General features: G+C 59.4%; 1 protein-coding gene across 1 annotated transcript; it reads right to left on the reverse strand.

Moving 5' to 3' along the window:
- Window positions 1–649: 649 nt before the first annotated feature.
- Window positions 650–7,518, reverse strand: CCKBR (cholecystokinin B receptor). The gene is made up of 5 exons (XM_088140832.1): window positions 7,330–7,518; window positions 6,124–6,375; window positions 5,646–5,901; window positions 3,126–3,253; window positions 650–1,868 (listed from the first exon to the last, which is right to left on the reverse strand). The coding sequence occupies exons 1-5, from the start codon at window positions 7,442–7,444 to the stop codon at window positions 1,333–1,335; spliced, it is 1,287 nt and encodes a 428-aa protein (XP_087996958.1). The 5' UTR covers window positions 7,445–7,518; the 3' UTR covers window positions 650–1,332.
- Between the last annotated feature and the right edge of the window lie 12,221 nt (window positions 7,519–19,739).

The following is a 19,739-nucleotide window of genomic DNA, read 5'->3' on the forward strand; positions in this document are numbered from 1 at the left end:
GGGCTTCCCCGGCCTCGGGCCACCAGGCCGCGATCACTCAAGCAACCATCTCCAGGCCCGCTTGGCTCAGGCACTGCTCTGGCTGAGCCGGCGCCTCCCGGGCTGCTTCTGGGGCGGGGGGGAGAGCAGGTGGCAGCAGGCCTTGGCGCGCTGGCCTGCCCTTCCTGGCCGGGGGAGGAGTACCGCGGCCGAGGGCTGCGCGTCGGCAGGTCCTTCGTGTTGCGTAGGAGAAGCAGTTCCACCTGGAGGCGGCAGGAAGGAGCAGGCGGGGTGGGGGTCCCCCCACTTCTCTGGCACCCTGAGATGACTCAGGAGGAGGGCTGGATCAGTCCCCAGCAGTGGGCGTTGGCAAGCAGCAGTGCGGGGGGGGGAGGAAGGAGAGGGAGGGGCGGGACAGAAGGCGTCCCCCGTCCCCCCCCCCCCCCCCGCTCAGTCTGTGCCAGAGACTCAGATCAGCCTGTTCCATCTGCTTCGGCAGCAGGAAGCAGCAGCGCCATTCGAGAACTTTATTTGACAGAAAGCTACAGAAAAAGCCCCCTCTTCAGCCCCCGGCCCACGTGGAGGAGGGGATCTTCCGCTGGTGGAAGGCGGGGCCCACAAAGCCCACTCCCGGGGGGCGGGGGGGCAGTGGCACAGAGCCACACCCCCCCCCCCCCCCGACGGAAACAGCCTTTCTCCGCAGGCGTCAGAGGGAAGGAGGCCTCCGGGGACTGGGCCGTTCCTGGGGCAAGACTGAGCTCGGCCACTCGGCACCTGGACTTGCCACAGCCCTGCAAGGCAAGCCAGCAGCAATGGGGCTGCTGAGTCACGGCTGAGTCAGCGTCACCTCTTGACCTCAGGCAGCACTGAGGCTTTGCTGGAGCCTGACCCCCTCGGGGCTGCACCGCACACGTCCCGTCCCCAATTTTACGCCCCCTCCTCCCATCAGTTGCTTTTCAGCCACTTTTCATCCAGAGCAGGTGGAGAAAAGGGACTTTGCATTGCAGCAATTAAGGCGTTCGGAGCGGGGAGGGGGTCCCATTTGGCCCAGGGAAGAGGAGGGACATTTGTAGCTGGGAGGGGGCCAAAGGCCTCCAGGCTGACGGTCTCTTTTCTGGCCTTGCAAAGGGGGGTGGGCAAGAAGACAGCTTTGCCCCCCCCACCTTTCAACAGAGCTGCTCTCTTCCAGGCTTTTGGGCACAAGAAATCTCCTTCTTGGCCTGAAGGGGCAGCAAGGGGCAGGGGGAAGGCAGGGGGAGCCCCAGTGTGGGGAAGGGAGGAGAGAAAAGGCCTTGGGGTCCCCAGATAATGAATTTGGGGGCACGCTGGGCATCGGTGATGGGCAGGAGCGCCTCAGTGCTCGGGGGGGGCCATGCTGCTGACTGTGGTGTAGCTGAACTTGGAGAAGGAGGCCCCAGTGGCAGTGGCCTCCTCCTCGGGGGGGTGATGGCGCCGGTGCCAGCAGGGCATGGCACAGCAGGCAAAGGTGCTGGCGAAGGCCTTCCGGAAGCGCTTGTTCATGAAGCAGTAGATGAAGGGGTTGACGCAGGTGGAGGAGTAGCAGAGGAGGTGGATGAAGGAGATGGGGGTCCCGGAGAGGGCGCGGTGGGCGGTCATGGGGTCGAAGGCCCGCCAGGTATTGGCCACGTAGATGGGCAGCCAGCACACAAAGAACAGCGCCACGATCACCACCAGCATCCGGATGACCCGCTTCTTGGCCAGGAGCTTGGCCTCTGAGCTGTTGATGCGGGCCCGCTCCTGCTTGGCGCCGTCCTCTGGGGTCAAGGCCGGCAGCTCCATCGCGCTCCCTGTGGGCTGCGGCACCTGGACGTAGCAGCCGTCGCCTTCATCACAAGGGGCCAGGAGCTCCGTGACCCCGTTCTGCTGAGCTGAGGGAGGCAAAGACACACCTCAGAAGCGCCTTGTGAGGATGCCCGGCCCTGGCAGAGGCTTCAGGGGGCTCCAGGGTGCCGTGGCGGTTGGGCAAGCAGAATGCAGCTCCTCATTGTTCAGTGCCCCACTGGTTTCCTAGCCGGCAGCCCCAGTGATTCTGTTTGGGGATGCTCCAGAAATGGGGCCCAAACAGGTGGTCTCTAGGTGGGGGGAGCTAGAGGCACCCAGTGAGCAGTTCCCTGAGCATTGCCCTCTCTCTCTCTCGCCTGCAATGCCACGAGGGGCAGAGTCGCGGGAGGCAGGATGCTCCAGGACAGCAAGGCCACCCAGAATGTTTCATCGGCTGCAGTCCAGACGGGAGCCACAGACCGACTGGATTCTTCTGCCTTATGCACAGTGACCCCCCGCCGCCATTTTTCTTCTTGTTGCTCCCCTTGGCTTCAGGGTGGGGCAGAAATTCAAGCTGTGGGTGTGCATACACCAGCCTGTTCGCTCTCCCTCTTTCCCTGGAGGGTCGCTGAACACTTCCTCACCCTCAAGGCAGCACAAATTGCTATCTAATCCCATATTTCTGTTAACGCAGCCTAACCCTCCGTAGCTGTTTTAAACTGTTGCACTATGCCACCAATTGACACGCCATTTGTGACCCACTTAAGAATCATTTGGCACTTGCTGCTGCCAAGACAAGCCTACAGTTGTGCTTTTGATTTTTATTTTTTTTGCTTAAACCTAAATGCAAGCATTCACTTTATCTATGCTGAATTTTATCTTCTTGGTTTTGGTCCAGCATTTAAACCTGCCAAGAATGGCTTAAATATTGATTCCTTCTTTTATTAAGCTTTGGTCCCACTGCAGCTCCAGATTTGATGAGCGTCACTTTATGGAGTCATCTGAGCTGTTTATAAAAAGGCCGAGTGGGACGGGGCCCGGGACCTTCCACCTGAACACAATGACTGCGTGTTGGCTGGGTGCAATTCTTCAGGTAGCTACGGATCTACCTCACAGTGGTCTCTTGGACCTTACATTTTTTGTTACTTGTCTACAAGAATGAGAAGCTATTTGTTGAAGTAAAGATATATTACATCTACTATATCCCCGTGATCAACTAAACTAGTATCTGCCTCAAACCCAGTTGTGCAATTCCTGCTGCTTTCCCCAATAAAATGCCTCCTTGACCTCAGCTTGCTTTCTCATGATACGCAGAGATTACTCCAAAGGGCCCTTGCCCCCAGCCTCCTTCACCTTATACGCACCTTTGGCCTCACGGGAGAGATCCATCTCAAACTGGATGCCCCTGTAGAGCTCACAGGAAATCAGTCCATAAGCCACTATCATGACCAGCCCCGGGACAAAGAAGAGCGTGAGGAGGAGCAGCACATACCTAGCAGGGAAGAAAGGGGATAGCCACACCAGCCGCTGAACCTGCATGAACTGAGTAAAGACAAAGCCCTTTGCGCGGTGCACTGAGCCCTACGCCAGTGGAAAAGGCTGATTTGCACAACACGTTAGATCACACACTCGAGCCAGGTTGAAGCCCCTCAGGCTTAGCAAGCTGTGCCAGTGGAACCGCTAGGCTTGGCCTAAGAGGTCTAGGCTGGGGACCCTCAACACGGGGAAGGCCTTTCCTCTTCCTGAAGGAAGCCGCCCCCGATAGCCTTGTCTCCTGGGGAACCCCCAAGGGACTCCTGCATTTCCTGGGCTCATATGCAACCTCACCCTTGTTGGGGGAATCCTCAGCCAGAGGGCCTGGCACTCCACCCATCCTGGGACAGAGTGAGCAGCAGCAGCTCGGCCAGCTCTCAGGGTGGCTCCTCTGAAGCCGGGAGGGGCTGGCTGGGAAGGGCAGAGCAGAGCAGGGCTTTGGGAGTTTGGCGGGTGGGTGGGGAACCCGTGGCCAAGCCCCTTCCCTGCTGGCTTTGGGTGCTTAAGGCCCTCGCGCCTCCTGAGACGCTTGGCCGCCTTGATCTCTTGCAGGCAGTCCTGGGCGAGCACCAATGGTGCCACCTGTGCGGGGTCGCCCCCTCCAGACCTGCACGGCTGGCTCCCTGTGGGAGCCTTCTACAGGCATGCAATGAGATAACATCATCGGCTGCAGCTGTGTGTTTCTACAGGGCCCTTGACTTGTCGGAAAGGAGGGTGCTTCCTCATGAATCTTTACATCCTATTTATGAGGCTGTTGACATTTGCCTGATTTATTTATGCCTCATTCTCCTCTTTCTGTGATTCCCCCTTGTCATCCAGGTGCATAGAGCGGCAGGGCATAAATCAAAACAGCAAACTAAAAGCAGGAGACAAACAAGGGGCCCCACAGCCACCAAAGTGTTTTGTGCTCAGTGGAGAGTGAGATTCCAGTCCGGATTGGTCATGAGAACAGTTCCTTTCCCCTGGCCAAACCCTCCCGTGACCCTTGGCCCTTCCCTCTCCTTCCCCGCCATGGGATTCCTGAGCGTTGATCCTTAAGATAACCACAACTGTGCACAGAGCTCGAAACAGCCATGCTCAGTGTTGTTTTGTGTGGCGAGAGAACCCGAAGGCACGGAGGGGAATCGCTCCACTCCGCGGGAGAAAACCCGCTGTCTGTTGGGCCAACTTGCTTGTCTGCCTAAAGGCAATTAAAAGCAGGCTTGTGGGGTGGGGCGGGCAGCCCCGGCCGCGCATCAGCCCCCTCCAGGCCAGAGCTGTGCGGGAGAGAAGGGCACACCATTCGCCCCCTCCCCTCTCTTACTCTGGCCGTGGAGCAGCTCGTCTTAGAACTGGCTGGCCGCAGATGCTCCGTGCTCCTGACCCACCAGTCATGCCTGGGTGGATGGGACCAGCATTTGGGTCGCTGCCTGAGACAAAGTGGGCCATGGGGGATAAAACTAGGAATCACCTAATGTGTGTTTGGAAAAAGGTGGGCCTTGTACCTGAAATGCTACTTGCTGCATGAGCTCTCTGTTCGTAACTGCTACCTCTCCTTTGCCCCCAGCCCCATTTTCCAAGGGAATGTCCATAGGAAGCCCTTCTGAACCTCAGAGAGAAGGCACAGATCCTGCCCCCAGCCACCGTGCCGCCCCTCTGCCTTCTGGGCTGTCCACTGCTGGTGATCCGGTGCGGAGCTAGAACTGGTCCTCAGGCCAACACAGATAGGCGTCTAATTCATATTAACTGCTCCATTTAAGGCAGAGGCTTCGACATCTCCTAATAACGCCGGCAACTGGGGCTTCGTATCTGCAATGCTGATGCAGGGCGTCGTGACATTTGCCACAAAATGCAAGACGCCAAGACCAAATGGTGGCAGAGGAGTTCCAGCGTAAAACACAGACTCGCTTCCTCATTCTTACAGCAGGAAAAAAATGCAGCTCGTGATACGCTTCCCACCGAAATGTCACCCCGGGGGCTCAATCTGCACGCAAAGCACAGGATGGGCCAGGGCCACGGCTGAACCAAAGACTGCCTCACCCCCAACGGGTGGGCGGAGGCTGCCGTGCTCCGCTGCCATAAACAGGGCTTGGCCAGGGAAGAGACCCTGCCAGGTCTCATCTGGGCCTGTGCCCTCCTGCTCAGCTCAGAGAGAGAGGGCTCAATCGCGTGAGGCCCCCAAGGGCCTGCCTCCACTCTCGCTGGCTCTCCTCAACGGGCAGCAGGTCAGCCCTCCTGGCTGGGCACCCAGGCTACAGGAACGGAGATGCCTGCGCCAGGAGGGAGGCCGCCCTGTGTAATCTGCTGCCAGAGGGACCCTCCTCTCTGGCACCCCCCCGACCAGTCCAGTCCAGTCCAGCCCCCCAACTTACCAGGCCTGCTTGATGTGGTGCCCAGGCCAGTTGTGGCTGCAGTGGGTGATATGGGGGTGGGTGGGCACAGGCAGGGTGGTGCTGTAAACCGGGTATGGCAGCATGAGCAGGGCCGAGAGCATCCAGGTGGTGGCAATGACCCGGTAGGCGTGGGAGCGGGTCTGCCACACGCGGGACTGCAATGGCCTGCAGATGGCGCTGTAGCGCTCAATGGCGATGGCCACTAGGCTGAAGGTGGAGACGCTCACTGACACCCCTGCGGGAGGGAGGGGAGGAGGCAGGTCAGGCAGCCCCTGGTCACCCTGCCCTTTCCCGGGGAGAGGGCGAAGGTGGGCGCAGGCCGTGCAGCCTTGGGCGCAGCTGCCAAGGCACAGGAGCCGGCCGGCTTCCCTCTGCCCCCCACCCTGGCCCTTCTGCCAGCAACGCAGCTGGGCCCAGAGAACGCTTGGCCCTCCGAACCAGGATGAGCTCCCCTCACCCATCAGGTAGGCGATGGCCTTGCAGATGACCTTCCCGAAGATGAAGGAGTGCATCAGGTTGGGGATGATGGTGAAGGGCAGGCAGAAGAGAGCCACCATGAGGTCACTGAGTGCCAGCGAGAGCAGGAAGGAGTTGGTGACGGTGCGCAGGCGCTTGTTCACCACCAGCACCGCGATGACGAGCGCGTTCCCACACAGGCCCAGCAGGAAGATCACTGAGTAGAGCAGCACCCTCACGGCCAGGTCCAGCTCTGGAAGGGGCAGAGCAGAGGACCCCCCAGCGGAGTCAAGGGCCAGGCTGGTACCCCACGGCCCGCTTGCGGGAGAGGGCAGGCACAGCAAGGAAGCCCTCTCTCCCCCCGTTTGAACCTGGACTGGGATCTTCACCTCGAGGGGTATCTGGGAGCTGGGTGTTGTGCCTGGCCTTGCTCTCATGCCCACCTGCTGCCCCCAGGCCTTTCCCTGGGTGCTGCTGACAGGGCGGCTGGGACCCATGGAACCCAGAACAGAGGGTGGGGAGGGAAAGTAGGCATGGACCACGGTCTCCAGATGCACCCAACAGAAGGGTCCAAAATGTCGCTGCCCCCCCCACCCCCGCCAGGGCAAGGCTTCCCTTGCCTGCTCGGCTCTGGAGATTCCCAAAAGGTCCAGTCTGACAGCCGCTCTGCTGGAAAGAGGGAGGCCGACCTGGGCGACTCTGGGGAGGGGTGCCTTTCTTCGGGGTCGGGGCTGTGAGAACCCACCAAGCAGCTCGGGAAGTCCAAAGCTGCGCCTCCATCCGCCCCCCCGCCCCCCGGCGCCAAGGGGACCCCTCTGCAGCAGCCGACGAGGCGGGATTCCTGGGTAGGGGGACCGAAAGGGAGGGAGATGCACTCTTCATATGCGCAGAAGCCCTTCAAGGACTGGGAAAAGCAGAAAGCGGCGGCCAAGAGCTGGGCGCTCGGAGAGACGCGGGTCCTTCCCCACCGCGGAAGCCTTGCCAGTGGGTCTCGGTGCCTTTCGGGGTCGCCCAGCCTCAGGAGGAAGGGGCAAGGGTCGTAGAGCGCCGGCGCTCCCTCGAGGGCTGCCGGCAGGAGCCAGACGCGCCGGGGGGGGGGGCGGTCCGCGCCCCGGGATTCGTGCCGGGGCGGCTGCGGAGGGCGCGGGGGCGGGGCGCGGGAGTCTGCCCCTCACCCGGGGCTGCGGGACAGGCTCGGGAGCCTCACCTCGGGATCTGCGGGAGGTGTCGCATCCGCCACCGGTGCCGTTCCAGGAGCTGTTGGATGAGCCGTTCGCGGGCCGGCACAGCAGCGACCCGTTGAGCAGCCGTGGCTCCTCCATCGCGGCGAGCCTCCGGAGGGCAGTCCCGGATGCTCAGCGCGCTCCGCCCGGCTCGCCTCCGCGCCAGGCGTCCATCCCCGCTGGGTCGCCCCAGCGCAGCCCCGGGCGAGAGCCGCCGCCGCCGCCGCCGCCGCGGTCTGCTCCGCTTCCTGCGGCCGCTCGCGGAGTCTGGCAGCCGCCGCGGTTTCTGGGCAGCGCCGACAGCGAGCCCCGCGCAGAGCGCCCCCTGACGGCGGCCGGAGGGCTCCGCCACGCCCGAGAGCCGGGCCCCGACGACGACGGCGCGCGCTGGCCGAGCGCTGCGGGACCCGTCTGGCCGGCGCTGAGCTTAGCGGGGCTGGAGGCGCGGCGGACGGAGCCTGGTCCCTCGGCCAAGTTCGTCGCGGCAGGACTGGGGCGGGGAGAGGGCTTTGCGCGCGATCCCGGGGACCGTGTGCAGAGGGCTCGGGCCCGAGAAGAAACGTCGAGGCCAGAAGGCGACTCGGCGGCCCCCGCGGTCCGGGGCGAGCCGATCCCTCGCAGCTCTCGCGCAGAGGTGCCGCTTCCTCCCTTTTGCGGGAGGGGGCGAAGAGCAGGCCAGCAGCTGCCGGGCCCGGGGGCCTCCTGCGAGGCAGGACGGTCTCCCAGCAGCGCCCGGCCGGCGAGGCACGTCCTGTTTGCTCGGGGCACCGGAGGCGCCCGGCCGGTGTTGACACAGGTGCTGTTTACCTGGCGAAGGCTGGAGCTGCAGCTCTGAGCGTCGCGGCGCGGAGGGGGAGGCCCTGGCCCCGGCCCTGGCCCTGGCCCTGGCCCACAGGGTGCAGCGCCTCTCGAAGCTCATTCTGGGGCTGCTCTTGGCCCATGGGCGTCCCCCTTGAGGCTCAGCACCCCAACTGAACGGAGAGCTCTGCGCCTGCCCGCCCGCCCAGCCTTCCGAGGGGCAACCTGGTTTCATTGCGGCCCTGCCCCGGGAGTGGCAAGACCTGTCCCGGTTCCCTCTGGAGGCCTCCCTTTCTAAGCTGCCTTGGAGCGCCCAGTGACCAGAGCGCCGTGGCAGGAGGGCCTTGTGGCACAAGTGCCCAGGAGTCTAATTGCCCCCTCCCGGAGCTCTTGGTTGAACTGCCTCCGGGGAAACTGGATCGCACTCGCAGGCTCCACCCAAAGGCCCAGGTCTGGTGCCCAGCACGTCGGCTGCTTGGTGGGGCTGCTTATTCGGGCTGGGGCTGCCCCCAGGGCTGAGATCCTCCTGGCCAAGTGGTGCCTAGACACCCTCCCTCCCTGGTCCCTTGCTCAGGCCTGGTCAGCGGGCGTGGGAAAGGCTTCCCTGGGTTACCAAATGAACCAGGGTAGGTGCTCTCGCATCACGCAGGGCCAGACAGACAGCACCCTGCGCCAGAAGCTGCCTGAGTGCAGTGAGCCCTGCCACGTTGGATGGGGAGCTTTCAGCGTCAGCCCCACCGTTGTGGTTTCTGACTCCGCCCCGGCTGCAGCGTCCATTGGCTGGGGCCAAACGCCTGGGCCTCATTCCCCTTTGCATATTTGGAGGGGCTTTTGGGGGGGTGCTTAAGTTTACTGCAGTGCTTGGGTACCAGGCAGGAGAAGTGGTTTGTGGCTTAGCCTGGTGCTAGAACGTGGCCTGGGCAATTAGCCACGGCGAAGGCAAGTGTGGTTTTGCCCCGGTCTGTTTCTGCTGCCTCGGAGGCTGCTGACCTGCCCTTTCTTGGCAGCTGCAGAGGAGACTGCAGGTCGTGCCTCCCCCAGCACCCGAGCACAGAGGGCTGTGGGTGGGGGGCTTTTCCCCAGGGGCTATTTGGGCGCCTCCAAAGTGGTCAGTGGTGAGTGGATGAGCAGGAGAGCCGTGGCTAGCACAAAGCCGAGGGGTCAGCGGCACAAGGCATCTTGGGCGGTCGCTGGCAATGCCAGGCCTGCGGCTCAGGCTGCCGCCCGCCCCCACCCCATCTTCAGCTTCTCCCACCTCTGCCCCCCTGCAGTGGTTCCCTTCAACTGCCGGTGGCAGAAGCGGGTTTGGGGGAGGCTGCCCTGCAGGGGGGCTTTGGCGGGAATCCCCTCTGTGGACTCCTGGCGGCCACCCCGCAGTCACCGCCGGGCCAGTCTCGGAGCAGAGCTGCACCCACGGACCAGGTGAGAGCAGGAACGGCTGCAGAGCTCACTGCCTGCCTGCTGGGAAGAGGGACTGGCCTTCTTCCCCCCGCTTGTGGGGGGCCCTGTGCCTGTAGGCCACGTCGGGCTCTGCTCATTTCCAGAGCACCAGGTGGTTTGCCAGCTGAGGAGTGTGGCCGGCATGCCCCCTTACTTTGCCCCAGAGATGCCCACCGGGGCCTGGTCTCAGTGCTTGGGACTTCGCTGGCGGGGGGTGACCCGGAAGGGGCCCAGTTGCAACTGTCTGCCTGGGAGGCACGAGATCTTTGACTTCTCCTAACGGATGAACCTGTCTTTCTGCCTGCTGTTTCGGAAACCGAGCATCGCATTCCCATTTTTTTTCCTGGCTCTGTTGAGGGAGGAGAGAAGATTTTGGATTCTGGAGGGAAATCAGAGGATCCCTTGACCAATTCACAAGCTATCCTGTGTAGGACTGTTTCCCACATGGCACAGCTGGCCCAAGGGGTGAGGATGGCCCAGCTGACAGGCTTCTCTAGGGTTGTTGGGCATCCAGCGTGATGGTGCCATACCCCGTCCAACCCCCGGATTAGGCAAGTGCTCCTGGAGGGAGAGAAGAGGCAGCCGGGATCAGGACACAAAGAGGTGGAGGAAGGTGGCCCAAGAGCTCAGGAAGAGCTCCTACCCTCTGGAGCTTCAGGACAGGTTTTGGGGCCTCCCTCTCTGTTGATATTTCTGAAGAGGTGGAAGGATGGGCGCGGTGATCAGAGAGAGACTGATTGCCCTGGCCGCATCAAGCCGTGAAACCTCCTTAGGAAAATGAGGGTGGAAGAACATCTCCTTGTCTTCGTGCAGAACTATGCACAGGATAGGAAGCCTCTGGCTGAAAAAGACTGGCAAAGGAGGGAATCGAGGCTCCTCTCCCCTTATTTATTCAGCCTCCCAGTTCGTTCCCGGCCTTCAGGGGGAGCTGACCCCACACGCCGGAACCAGCTTCCTCCTGCCTTCACCTCTGTGGAAGTCTCAAGGTCTCAGAAAGCCCTATAAGGACCCACCAAGCCAACGGAGCGGTCTGCCGCGATTCGTAGGCTTGTGTAGGGTTTGGTTACCCCATCGCACGCTCGTTACTCCGAAAGGCTCCTTGGTAAATACCCGTTTCAATTTAATTATGTGACAAGCTCCTCATATCACAGGGTGCTATTTTAAATGGGCATGGTTGTTAGTGCTTAGTTTGTTTTAGTGTTGCTATTTGTTAACTGGATTAGCCATTTTGCTGTGAACTAATTTTATTGGGTAGAGTTTTGTAACTTTAATTTGTACCATGCCTTGCTAAAGAAGTAATAGTAATAGTAGTAGTACAGTAGTAGTAGTAATAATAATTTATTAATATGAACTACACAGTCATGTGAAAAGCCAGCAAGTGATGTGTTTGGGTGAGCATCTTGAAGCAATGGGCCCGGTTTTCTTCCTTTTTCTACCGACATGGCCAAAAAGCCCCTTTTGCTTGTGAACTGAGCTGGCTTGTGCGGTTTGGGGCTTCTCACTTGCATCCTGCAGGTACTTGCTGCTTGCTCGTAGGCCTTCTTGGCGATTACGTTCATCTTCCCTCTTGCTGCTTTTTGCTTTCCTTTGAGTTTTAAATCTTCTTACATGTTGATTTGATTTGATTATGAGCCACCAGCTCTCAGCAGCCACGCAGATACATCTTCCTCAGGAGGATCTGACCCTAACTGGGCCCTTCCTGTCTTCCATTTTTGTTGCTGAGTCCCTCCACTCTGCTGCCGGTTGTCATCTTCTCTTTCCTTCCACCTTTCCTAGCATCACAGCATCACGTGTCCAAAGTAGGACCGTTTGAGCCTGGCCATTTGTGTCTCAAGTGAGAACTCTGGCTGGATTTGCTCAATGATCCGTTGTTTTGTTTCCTGGGCCGTCCGCGGTCTTCTCAGGGTCTTCTCTGATCCCAAAGCTCAAAGGCATCCTGCCCTGCTTCTTTAAAGCCCAGCTTTGGCTTCCGTAGAGATCACGGGGAAAGCCACTCCCTGCATGATTCATTTCTTTCTACGTATCATGGCGCTGGAAGATTTTTCCACGGCCTTCATGGCTGCTCTACCAAGAGCTGGCCCGTGGCGTATTTCTTGACTGCTTGTTCCTTTCCCGTAGATGGTTGATCCTAAAAGGCAGAAGCTCTCCACCGCTTCGATTTGCTAATTATCAGTTCTGAGGCCGGCTGCTGTACCTGTTGTCATTAGTTGGGTCTTCTTTATATTTAATTTTAGTTCCATTTTTTTCACTACATTTTTATTACTAGAGTTGCAGATCCTTTGCATTTTCACCCTATCAGAGTAGTGTCACTGGCACAGCGCAGGTTATTGATGTTTCTTCCTCCAGTTTTAAAACCACGCTCATCTTCTTCCAATCCAGTTCCCCTTAATTTATTCAGCTTATAGTTTGAATAAATAAACCTCTCCTTTGCTGAGCTGGAGCCAGTCTCTTTCACCATGTTCCATCTGAATGGAGGTTGGGTGGAAAACAGCCCCAAAGCTTGTTTAGCTACCGGAAAGTTAAGAGAACTTGATGGGAGGGAAGAACTGTAAATTAAATCAGCACGTGGTGAAGCTCTCAGAACGGCCTACGCAGTCCACCTTCCCTTACGCTCTCGAAGCAGAGAGGTACAGATGTTGTTTTATGTCATCCCTCCATGTATGGGGTCTTAAGAATTGCACGGCACTTACGGGACGATGGACCGCATGGGCTGTCCTGAGAGCCTCTAGATATCCCTTCCTGGAGCCACTGAGTGTGTACCAGGACCTGGATTGTTCTTAAAGGGCAGTTTCTTAAAGGGCAGTTCTTAAAGGGCACTGCAGATGATTGTCTAACCTGCAAAGGTCTGTGAGTTAATTCCCAGCAGAGGGGTTGAACCCCATAGAACAACATCAGGCTGCCCACATCTGATGGGTCCCAATAGGATGAAGCCTGCCTGGGGTGCCTCCTGGTGGTCCGTGTAGCTGAAAACACCTGGTGGAGGGGTCCTTAGAAACACAGTGGGTTTTTAACCCACTACGATGGCTAAGGTACTTGTAATCTGTTTCACGTGGAATAACCAACCTGTCTTCCCCCCCTGCCTCATCCCAATTTAAGCCCCACATCAGTCAAGCCACTCTATACAACTGATGAAGCGAGCTGCAGCTCATGCCTTAAATAAAAGGTGTTAGTTGGAAAAGGTGCTCCCAGGCTCCAGATTTTTAGAAGCAAAGAGTAAAACGGCAGTTTGAGGGACCGTCTGTCTCCCATGGGATCAGACAGACTCAGCTTGTTTCACTTCCTTCGACTGAGCAAGGTCACCTAGCAGGACCCCGGATGCAGGCCAGCTCGGTCGGTCGTCAGGGTTACCCTCCAGAGCAGTGCTTCTCAACCTTGACAACTTTAAGATGTGTGGACTCCAACTCCCAGAATTCTGTACTTGTCAGAATTCTGGGAGTTGAAGTCCACACATCTTAAAAGTTGTCAAGGTTGAGAAGCACTGCTCTGGAGCAGCATCCCCCAGAGGTCCATACGGCCCCCACCATACCTACAATGACCGTACTTTCTCGGAAAAAATAAAGGACAAACCTGAAAAAGGGGCAAATCTGAAAGGTTCATAAGAAGTAAAAATCGTTTACATTTATAACTGTATAAGCTATATGCATGTGATATATAAATAAATAAATAAACGGCTTTACAAAAGACAATTCAAGAGCAAAACCAATTATTTAAAATAAATAATGAAATAAACCTAAAGGGCAGCTTTCCGAAATAAAGGACTGTCCGTACCCAGCTTTGCGCAAGCTCTAAACGCTTGGCTGCTTCTACAGGCCTTGGGTTGGGGGGTATGATGGGCCCCTTTCGGCTGGAGATGATGCGGGGAGAAGGCCGTGTTGATTTCCTTGGCAACTGCGGCTCTTTGGACATCATGTTTTCTCTTTCTGCTGTCTAATTGCCCAGAGTCGCTCTGGAGTTGGGTGGCCTAGAAATTCGATAGATAGATAAATAAATAAGGACTTTGAGATAAGAAGACACCTGAGGAATTTGGCTGGCAGGGGGAAAAAACATATTTAAGAAACATAGAGTCCTTGAAGAATTGAAAGAGCAGCTCAGGAAGATGGAAGGGTCGTATAACATAAACTCCCTGTAAATAGCAATCCATATAATAAGCCTTATTTCGTAAGTATTCCTATTCTGGAGAATACAGACTGGTTGTTCTCCCAGTTGACTTGTGTTTACTAACCAATTGTGACATCACCAAATCTGAACCTCTGTCAATTCAAGTGGGCTCCGGGCAGAATGGGTGCCACAAAGCCACCACCGAAACACAGCATTACAAACTGCATGTGGCGCAAATTATTAAAATCATCAGTCAAGCTCACCGAGCCCCTCATAGGCGCTTCCACCTGTTGGAACCTGCCTGCCTTGGTTGCTTGTGAAACGCCAGAACAGTAGGAGCCACCCATAACTGTGTGTGGGGGGGAGAGAATACGCCCCCCCACCTCGACGGGAGCTGCCTAAGCATCCTGCAGGTTGCAGAGATGTCGAGGATCTGCTCGCCTCCCAGCCCTCCTTTTCCTACAGCGCCAGGAATGACCGGAAGGGAAGCGGGAGAAACAGCTGCTCCCGGGACGTGGCGCTTCTTTCGCCTCACTTGTTGGTGAGGGGGGAGTTCCTGTGTGCAGCAACTGAGTCAAGGGGGGCTCTTGAAAGGGCTGCGTGCGCTTAGATGCCTTCCCCTTCTCCCCCCCAGCTGTGAAGCTTTGCAGACTGATGGGCTTTGGAGTGACGATTGGGGACCTGCCCCTTCCCGGTTCCTGACTGTGCTGGTGTTAATCGCTGACGCAAGAGATTGTGGCGGGGGGCTCCGGCTGGAATTCCCGGCCCTGCCTGATGCTGCCCTGGTGCTGAATGTGTGCCATGCAGAAGGAGAAGAGAGAGGCTTTTCGCCTCCGGTGGCAACAGCCTCCAAGGTAAGGAGGCTGGGAGATCCCTGCATGTCCACAACCCAGCTTTGGCTAGGTGTGTAAAACTCACTTCACCGCATTTGTGCAATGCAGCAAACGCTTTGGCACACCAAGGGTTGCACTCTCTGTTTCTTCCGGGACAGACACATAAAGACAAATGTGCTTTGCAACTGTAGTTGCTTTCTGGGCTAAAGCTCACACATTTGCACACCAGTGCATCCCTTCCAGCTGGCCAGACGTTAGCTCCGGAAGAGCGGAGGCCGGACACCCGCGTCTTGTTCTGTGTGATGGCTCCCAAGGACTACAGCTCCCATACTGCGCATGCCTTCCCCCGAGGCGTGGCCAGCCACGAAAGCCTGGCCGGCTCCGTTCCCTCCTGGCCTTCGGTGCCTCTGCAGAGGCTCCTCTGTGTTCAGTTCTTGGGCCTTCTCCAGGTGCTTCGCTGGGTCTTTCCCCACCTGCCGCAGGAGCCAGGATCACCCGACAGAACCTTCCTGCCTCCGAGGCAGTCCCAACTGGGCCTCTGGGCGCCATCCTTGACCCCCGTCCATTCACACCCAGCTGCTCATTGTCACCGGACCATAACGTTGCACCACGATTGGCATGATACGCCAGTGACATATTCTGGCATTAGTCAACCGATGCAAGACTGACATATTCAGGGGATTATCCATGGTTAACAGAGTCTGTTAGCACCCTTAATTAACCAAATGGGCCAAGTTTCCACAACAAGCTTGGCCATGAAAACTAACCAAGATTAACCCAGCCAAGTATGTCAAGTGAATGGAGCCACTACACCTTTCATTGATCTGGTTACACATGCTGTGTGAACGTGGCCAGTAACTGCATCTGCTCTTGTCCTGCTCCCTGGGTCACAGACATCCCACGGTATTGTGGACTTGCCCAAAGATCTCTTGGACCCCCTTCCTCCATTTTCTCCTCCTCCTCCGTGGTGGGGCAATGCGGGGCAATGCAGCTCGGAAGCCTCCTGATCCAGGCTGAGCGTCCACCGGCCAGAATGCACCCAGCAGAGGGAGGGAGAAGCTGGGCTTCGGAGCAGGGTGCTCTCAGCCCCCGGGTGGAATCCTACGAGTGTGTGTGTGTTGGGGGGGGGGGTTAACGAGATGTATGCTTCCCTGCCCTGGCAAATAACCCACATGAGGCTCAGCAGGTTGTCTGGATGCCCACCGGCGTCCAAAGGGGAGGGTGGGCTGCGCGCACTGGCTTTCTGGCGGGGAAGGGCAAGGCTCGTGGCTGGCAGGTTGGGGGGCTCCCTTCTCTCTCACTGCCTGCTGCCCCTGCCGGCCTTCGGGGCCGTGGCTCTTTCGGCAAGCCCCCCGCCCCACAGCTTCTCTTTAGCCTCCCACCTGTCTCCAGATTTGCTGCTGGAGGACCAGATGCCTTTTTCTGAACTGGGGTGACGGCATTCCCAAGCAGCACCGAAGCGGCTGGGCACGTCAAGGCCCGGCCGCGTCAGCCCCCACCGGCTTCGCCAGATGCCAGCGTGCGTGCGTGGCTTGTGCTCCGACACCGAAGGAAGCGTGGCGGGGGCTGGGAAGGCGGTAGGTCGGCTGGTCTCCAGCGCAGCCCACAGGAAAGGCGGCGGCAGCGGAGACAAGGACCGCCCACGCGGTGCCCGACTCGCTGCGGTTCGTCCCTGGAGCTTCGAAGCGGGAGACGCGGGGCTGGCTGCAGGGAAGGTCGCTCTGCACGTGCGCAGGAGCACGGGCCTCTCCTCTTGAGGATGCTTCCCTGCCGGTCGCGTGTGGCCGCGACCCGCTGGTGGGCCCGCAGAGTCCAGCTGTCTGGAGAGCAGGACCTCCTGCTGGCCGCCCGGACTGGCCCGAGGCCCTGAGCCTCCAGGCTGCCGGCTGGGCTCGGGGGCAATTCAGCCTGGGGGACGAGCCGTGGAGCAGCCTGGACCCTCGCTGCGGGGAGCGCGGGAACGGGCTGCTGCCTTAACTGCGCAGCCGGGTTCAGCGGGGCTGGGGCAGAGGGACGCCCCATTCCCAGCGGGCAGCAACCGGGCGCAGAGCTTCCTCCGGCCCCCTCCCTCCTCTGCTCTAGAGCTCCTCCTCCAAGCCGGGGGAGGGGGGAAGAGTTTTTTCCCTTTGCCAGTCAGGAAGAGCCGAGCGGGCAGGCGGAGGCCCTCCTCCCCTCGACACGGGACGCGTCCGTCGGGAGAGCGCCGAGGAGGGGGCTCTGCCCTTCCGCCTCCGGGGCTCCCGAGGCCCGCCAAGGAGCGCTCTGGCCGGTAGGGCGAGCCCCTTCCTCACCCGTAGATGGGAAGGCCTGGGCATCTCTCCGCATTAAGCCAACCCTGCGCTTCCAATCTGTTTAGTACAAAATGAGTTTGCTGTGAACAACACGAGAGCAGCGGTTTTCGGGGGGGGAGGGAGGGAGGGAGGGAGGAAGAAAGGAAGATGTGGCTTCTGGGGGGTTTGTGAAGGCAGGTTATGAAAACTGAAAAAAATGCGGCTTGTTTGACATGCCTTCTTAATAAAAGAGGGCGAAATCCACAAGGGGAGTTTTGCGTTGGGCCTTGTAGCAAATTCTGTGTGCCGCGGAAGCCCACAATCCCGCGCTTCTCTCTGGTCATCCCGTGGATTGGTGGACTCCGTGGCACTGTTGCATGATTGCATGGCGGCCCCTCTGGCTCTGCCTCCCCCACCTCCCCCTCGCAAGGAGGCACCTCCGGCCCACGAAACCCCAGGGGCTCACCATCTTCTTTCCTCTGGGGCAGATTGCCAGGGGACGCATTTCCTCCGCTAGGAGCTGCTCCCCAGATCTGCTCACGATGCCAGCCTTGTGAGTTTTATGACTGCGGTGGCTGGCATCGCATCGTCATCGAGCCAATTTCGATAAGCCGGCTTAACGGCCGATGAGCCATGTCCTGTCAGGGAGGCGGGACGGAGGCAGGGAGCAGGCTCTGGCTGCAAACACCGAGAGGCTGTGGCGGACCCTCCGTGGGGGCAGCACAGAGCCCACCGGAGGGGTCCAGCAAAGACTGCGGAGGAATCAAGCCCCCTGCGCGTTGCAGGGGCGGTGCCCGCGCCCTCCGCAGCAGGAAAGGGCCCGTGGCCGCAAGAGAAGAACGGCACGCGGGCGCTTGGACTCCGCCAGAGTGGCGGGTGCGGGCTGCTGTGGCTCCAGCGGCCTTAGACTCCCTGGGTGGAAGATCGTCTTCAAAAGAACGGAAAAGGAGGCGGCCTTGTGTTCCTTGCAGTTTTATTTTATGGGGAGAGGAGCCCCGACCCTTCCCAATGCCGGGTGACTCCTTCCCCTCAGCACGACCTACGGCTGCCCACCTGCTGCTCTGGTGGGAAGGGGGTGCTTGGCTGAACCCGCAGCGTTTCTGCAGCTGGAGGCGCAGCTGTGGGGAACGGCTGTTGCGAGGTGTGAGCGCCTGAGAGCTCTGGGTCTGTGTGGACCCAGAGGAAGCCGGGGAGATCAAGAGAGCTCCTGACGACGCTGCCGCCTCTTGAATTCATTCGCGGCTCCCTTTAGCCCTAACCTAACGGGGGGGCACCCTGCGGGCTCGTAAGCAAACCAAAGAGAACACACAAAACCGTCAGCCCCACAAGGCAGACCAGACCAAGAAATCTGCTCCCCAGGAAGGCTAAAACTATTGCGGTTGAGACTGGCTGCCATAGCAGGAGTTTGCAACCTGGCCACGCCACGCCACGCCACGCCACGCCTCCCCTCCGCCTCCCATGCATGGGGGGGTCTGTCGGAGCTGCTTCCTAATGCTATCCGGGTGTTCCGGAGGCAGAGACACGTTTCACCCTCGCTGCTTGGCAACGGCGCGAGCGCATCCCTGTCAAGGTCACCTCCCCGACTCTGCGTAAACAGGCAAGGGAGGGAAAGGCCGGGGGGCCTCGCCAGGACAGCTTGCCTTCTGTCTGCAGAAGCATCAACTTCCAGGAGCCGTCAGCCGGAGGACAGGATTCCGGAGGGGACATTTCATCTTAACAATTCAGTTTTATTGCAGGTGGCCGACGCTGTCCCCGGCCAAAATCACGAATTACACATTCGTTTATTTGTACAATTTAGAGGGTCCTTGGCTCCAGAGGACTCTGGGTGACTTGCGGTAAGAAAGCAAGGAACAACAAACTGGAGACGCACGCCAGGAGCATCCGGATGGAGGGCCACACGTACCAAGCGCGTTCCCAAGACTAGAGGCCAGAGGCCGGGGGTGGGGGGCAGGCGCTCAAAAGCCCTTAACTTCCCAGCACCTGCGAGCTCACAACAGGGGGAATTTTCCACCCACCCACCTGAAGCTTCACCTTTTCTGCTTCTGCTTCATGTTGGAGCCTGCAGCATGGCAGACCTCTGCGGCCACCCATGCGCTTGCTGAACGCAAAGTGGAAGCTGGGGAAGCCACTGCCAGGGAGACCCCCCCCCTCCTCTGAAGCAGCAGCAGCAGTGAGTGAGCTCCAGAGAGCAGCAGAGCCCAAGGGTTCTCTGTCTTGGCACGTGGCCCAGCAGGCCATCCACACCCTCGCGTGGCCAGGGCTCCTGAGGGCAGCTGAGCACAGGGCAGGCGGGCAGTGCCCAACACTGCTCTCGCTCTGCCCAGACCCACAGGAAGGTAGAGCAGTGAAGGCGCCCAGGGGCCTGGGACATGTGGCGTGGCTGGGGGCTCCCCTACGGCCAGTTGGTCAAGCGAGCAAACCGTGGGCGCAAATTGCAAGGCAACTGATCTGTTTCCTGGTGGACCCAACCACCCCGACGGTGGCAGACTCCCCTGTGAAGAGGGCTGGAGGGCCTTCGTCGGGAATGTCGCCCCGTGTGTGAGGTTGGACTGGTTGGCCTCTGAGGCGCCTCCCAAGCCTTGCATTACGTGAGTCCGCCACAGCTCTGCTGGAGCCCCTCGCATCCGGCTGCCTGGAGGGGCAGGGCGTGAGGGGCAGGCTGGCTGCCGGGCGGAAGCCTCAGCCCTCAGCCGGGACTGGGCCAAACTGGGCCGCGAGCCAGCTCCCTCCCTGCTTCTCGCCCAGCCCCCCGCCAGGCCTCGGCCCCTTGACTCCCCCAGGACCACCCCCACCCCATAAGAGCCCCCGTTGCTGCCAGCATGACAAGTAGCTCAGCTTTTGCCAAGGAGAGAGCCATCTGTCCTCCCGCAGAGGCAGGCGCTCCCTCCACGGGGAAGCCAGGAGCTGCGGCCGGATCGGGGCCTGGAAAGGAGCCTTAAGGGGAAGCCAGGAAGT

The sequence above is a fragment of the Python bivittatus genome, unplaced genomic scaffold (genome assembly GCF_059951505.1).
Source record: "Python bivittatus isolate LINGU-HERP-01145 unplaced genomic scaffold, Pbiv_v1 ctg000340_np1212, whole genome shotgun sequence".
Lineage (NCBI taxonomy): Eukaryota > Metazoa > Chordata > Lepidosauria > Squamata > Pythonidae > Python > Python bivittatus.

What these genes read in the sequence shown, in the direction of transcription:
- CCKBR (XM_088140832.1), bottom strand. Translation starts at nt 7,444, where the DNA reads ATGGAGGAGCCACGGCTGCTCAACGGGTCGCTGCTGTGCCGGCCCGCG. An exon ending in CACCACATCAAGCAGGCCTG is followed by an intron (nt 3,254 to 5,645) that starts GTAAGTTGGGGG and finishes CTTCCCTGCTAG; the next exon opens with GTATGTGCTGCTCCTCCTCA. An exon ending in TCTCTCCCGTGAGGCCAAAG is followed by an intron (nt 1,869 to 3,125) that starts GTGCGTATAAGG and finishes TGCCTCCCTCAG; the next exon opens with CTCAGCAGAACGGGGTCACG.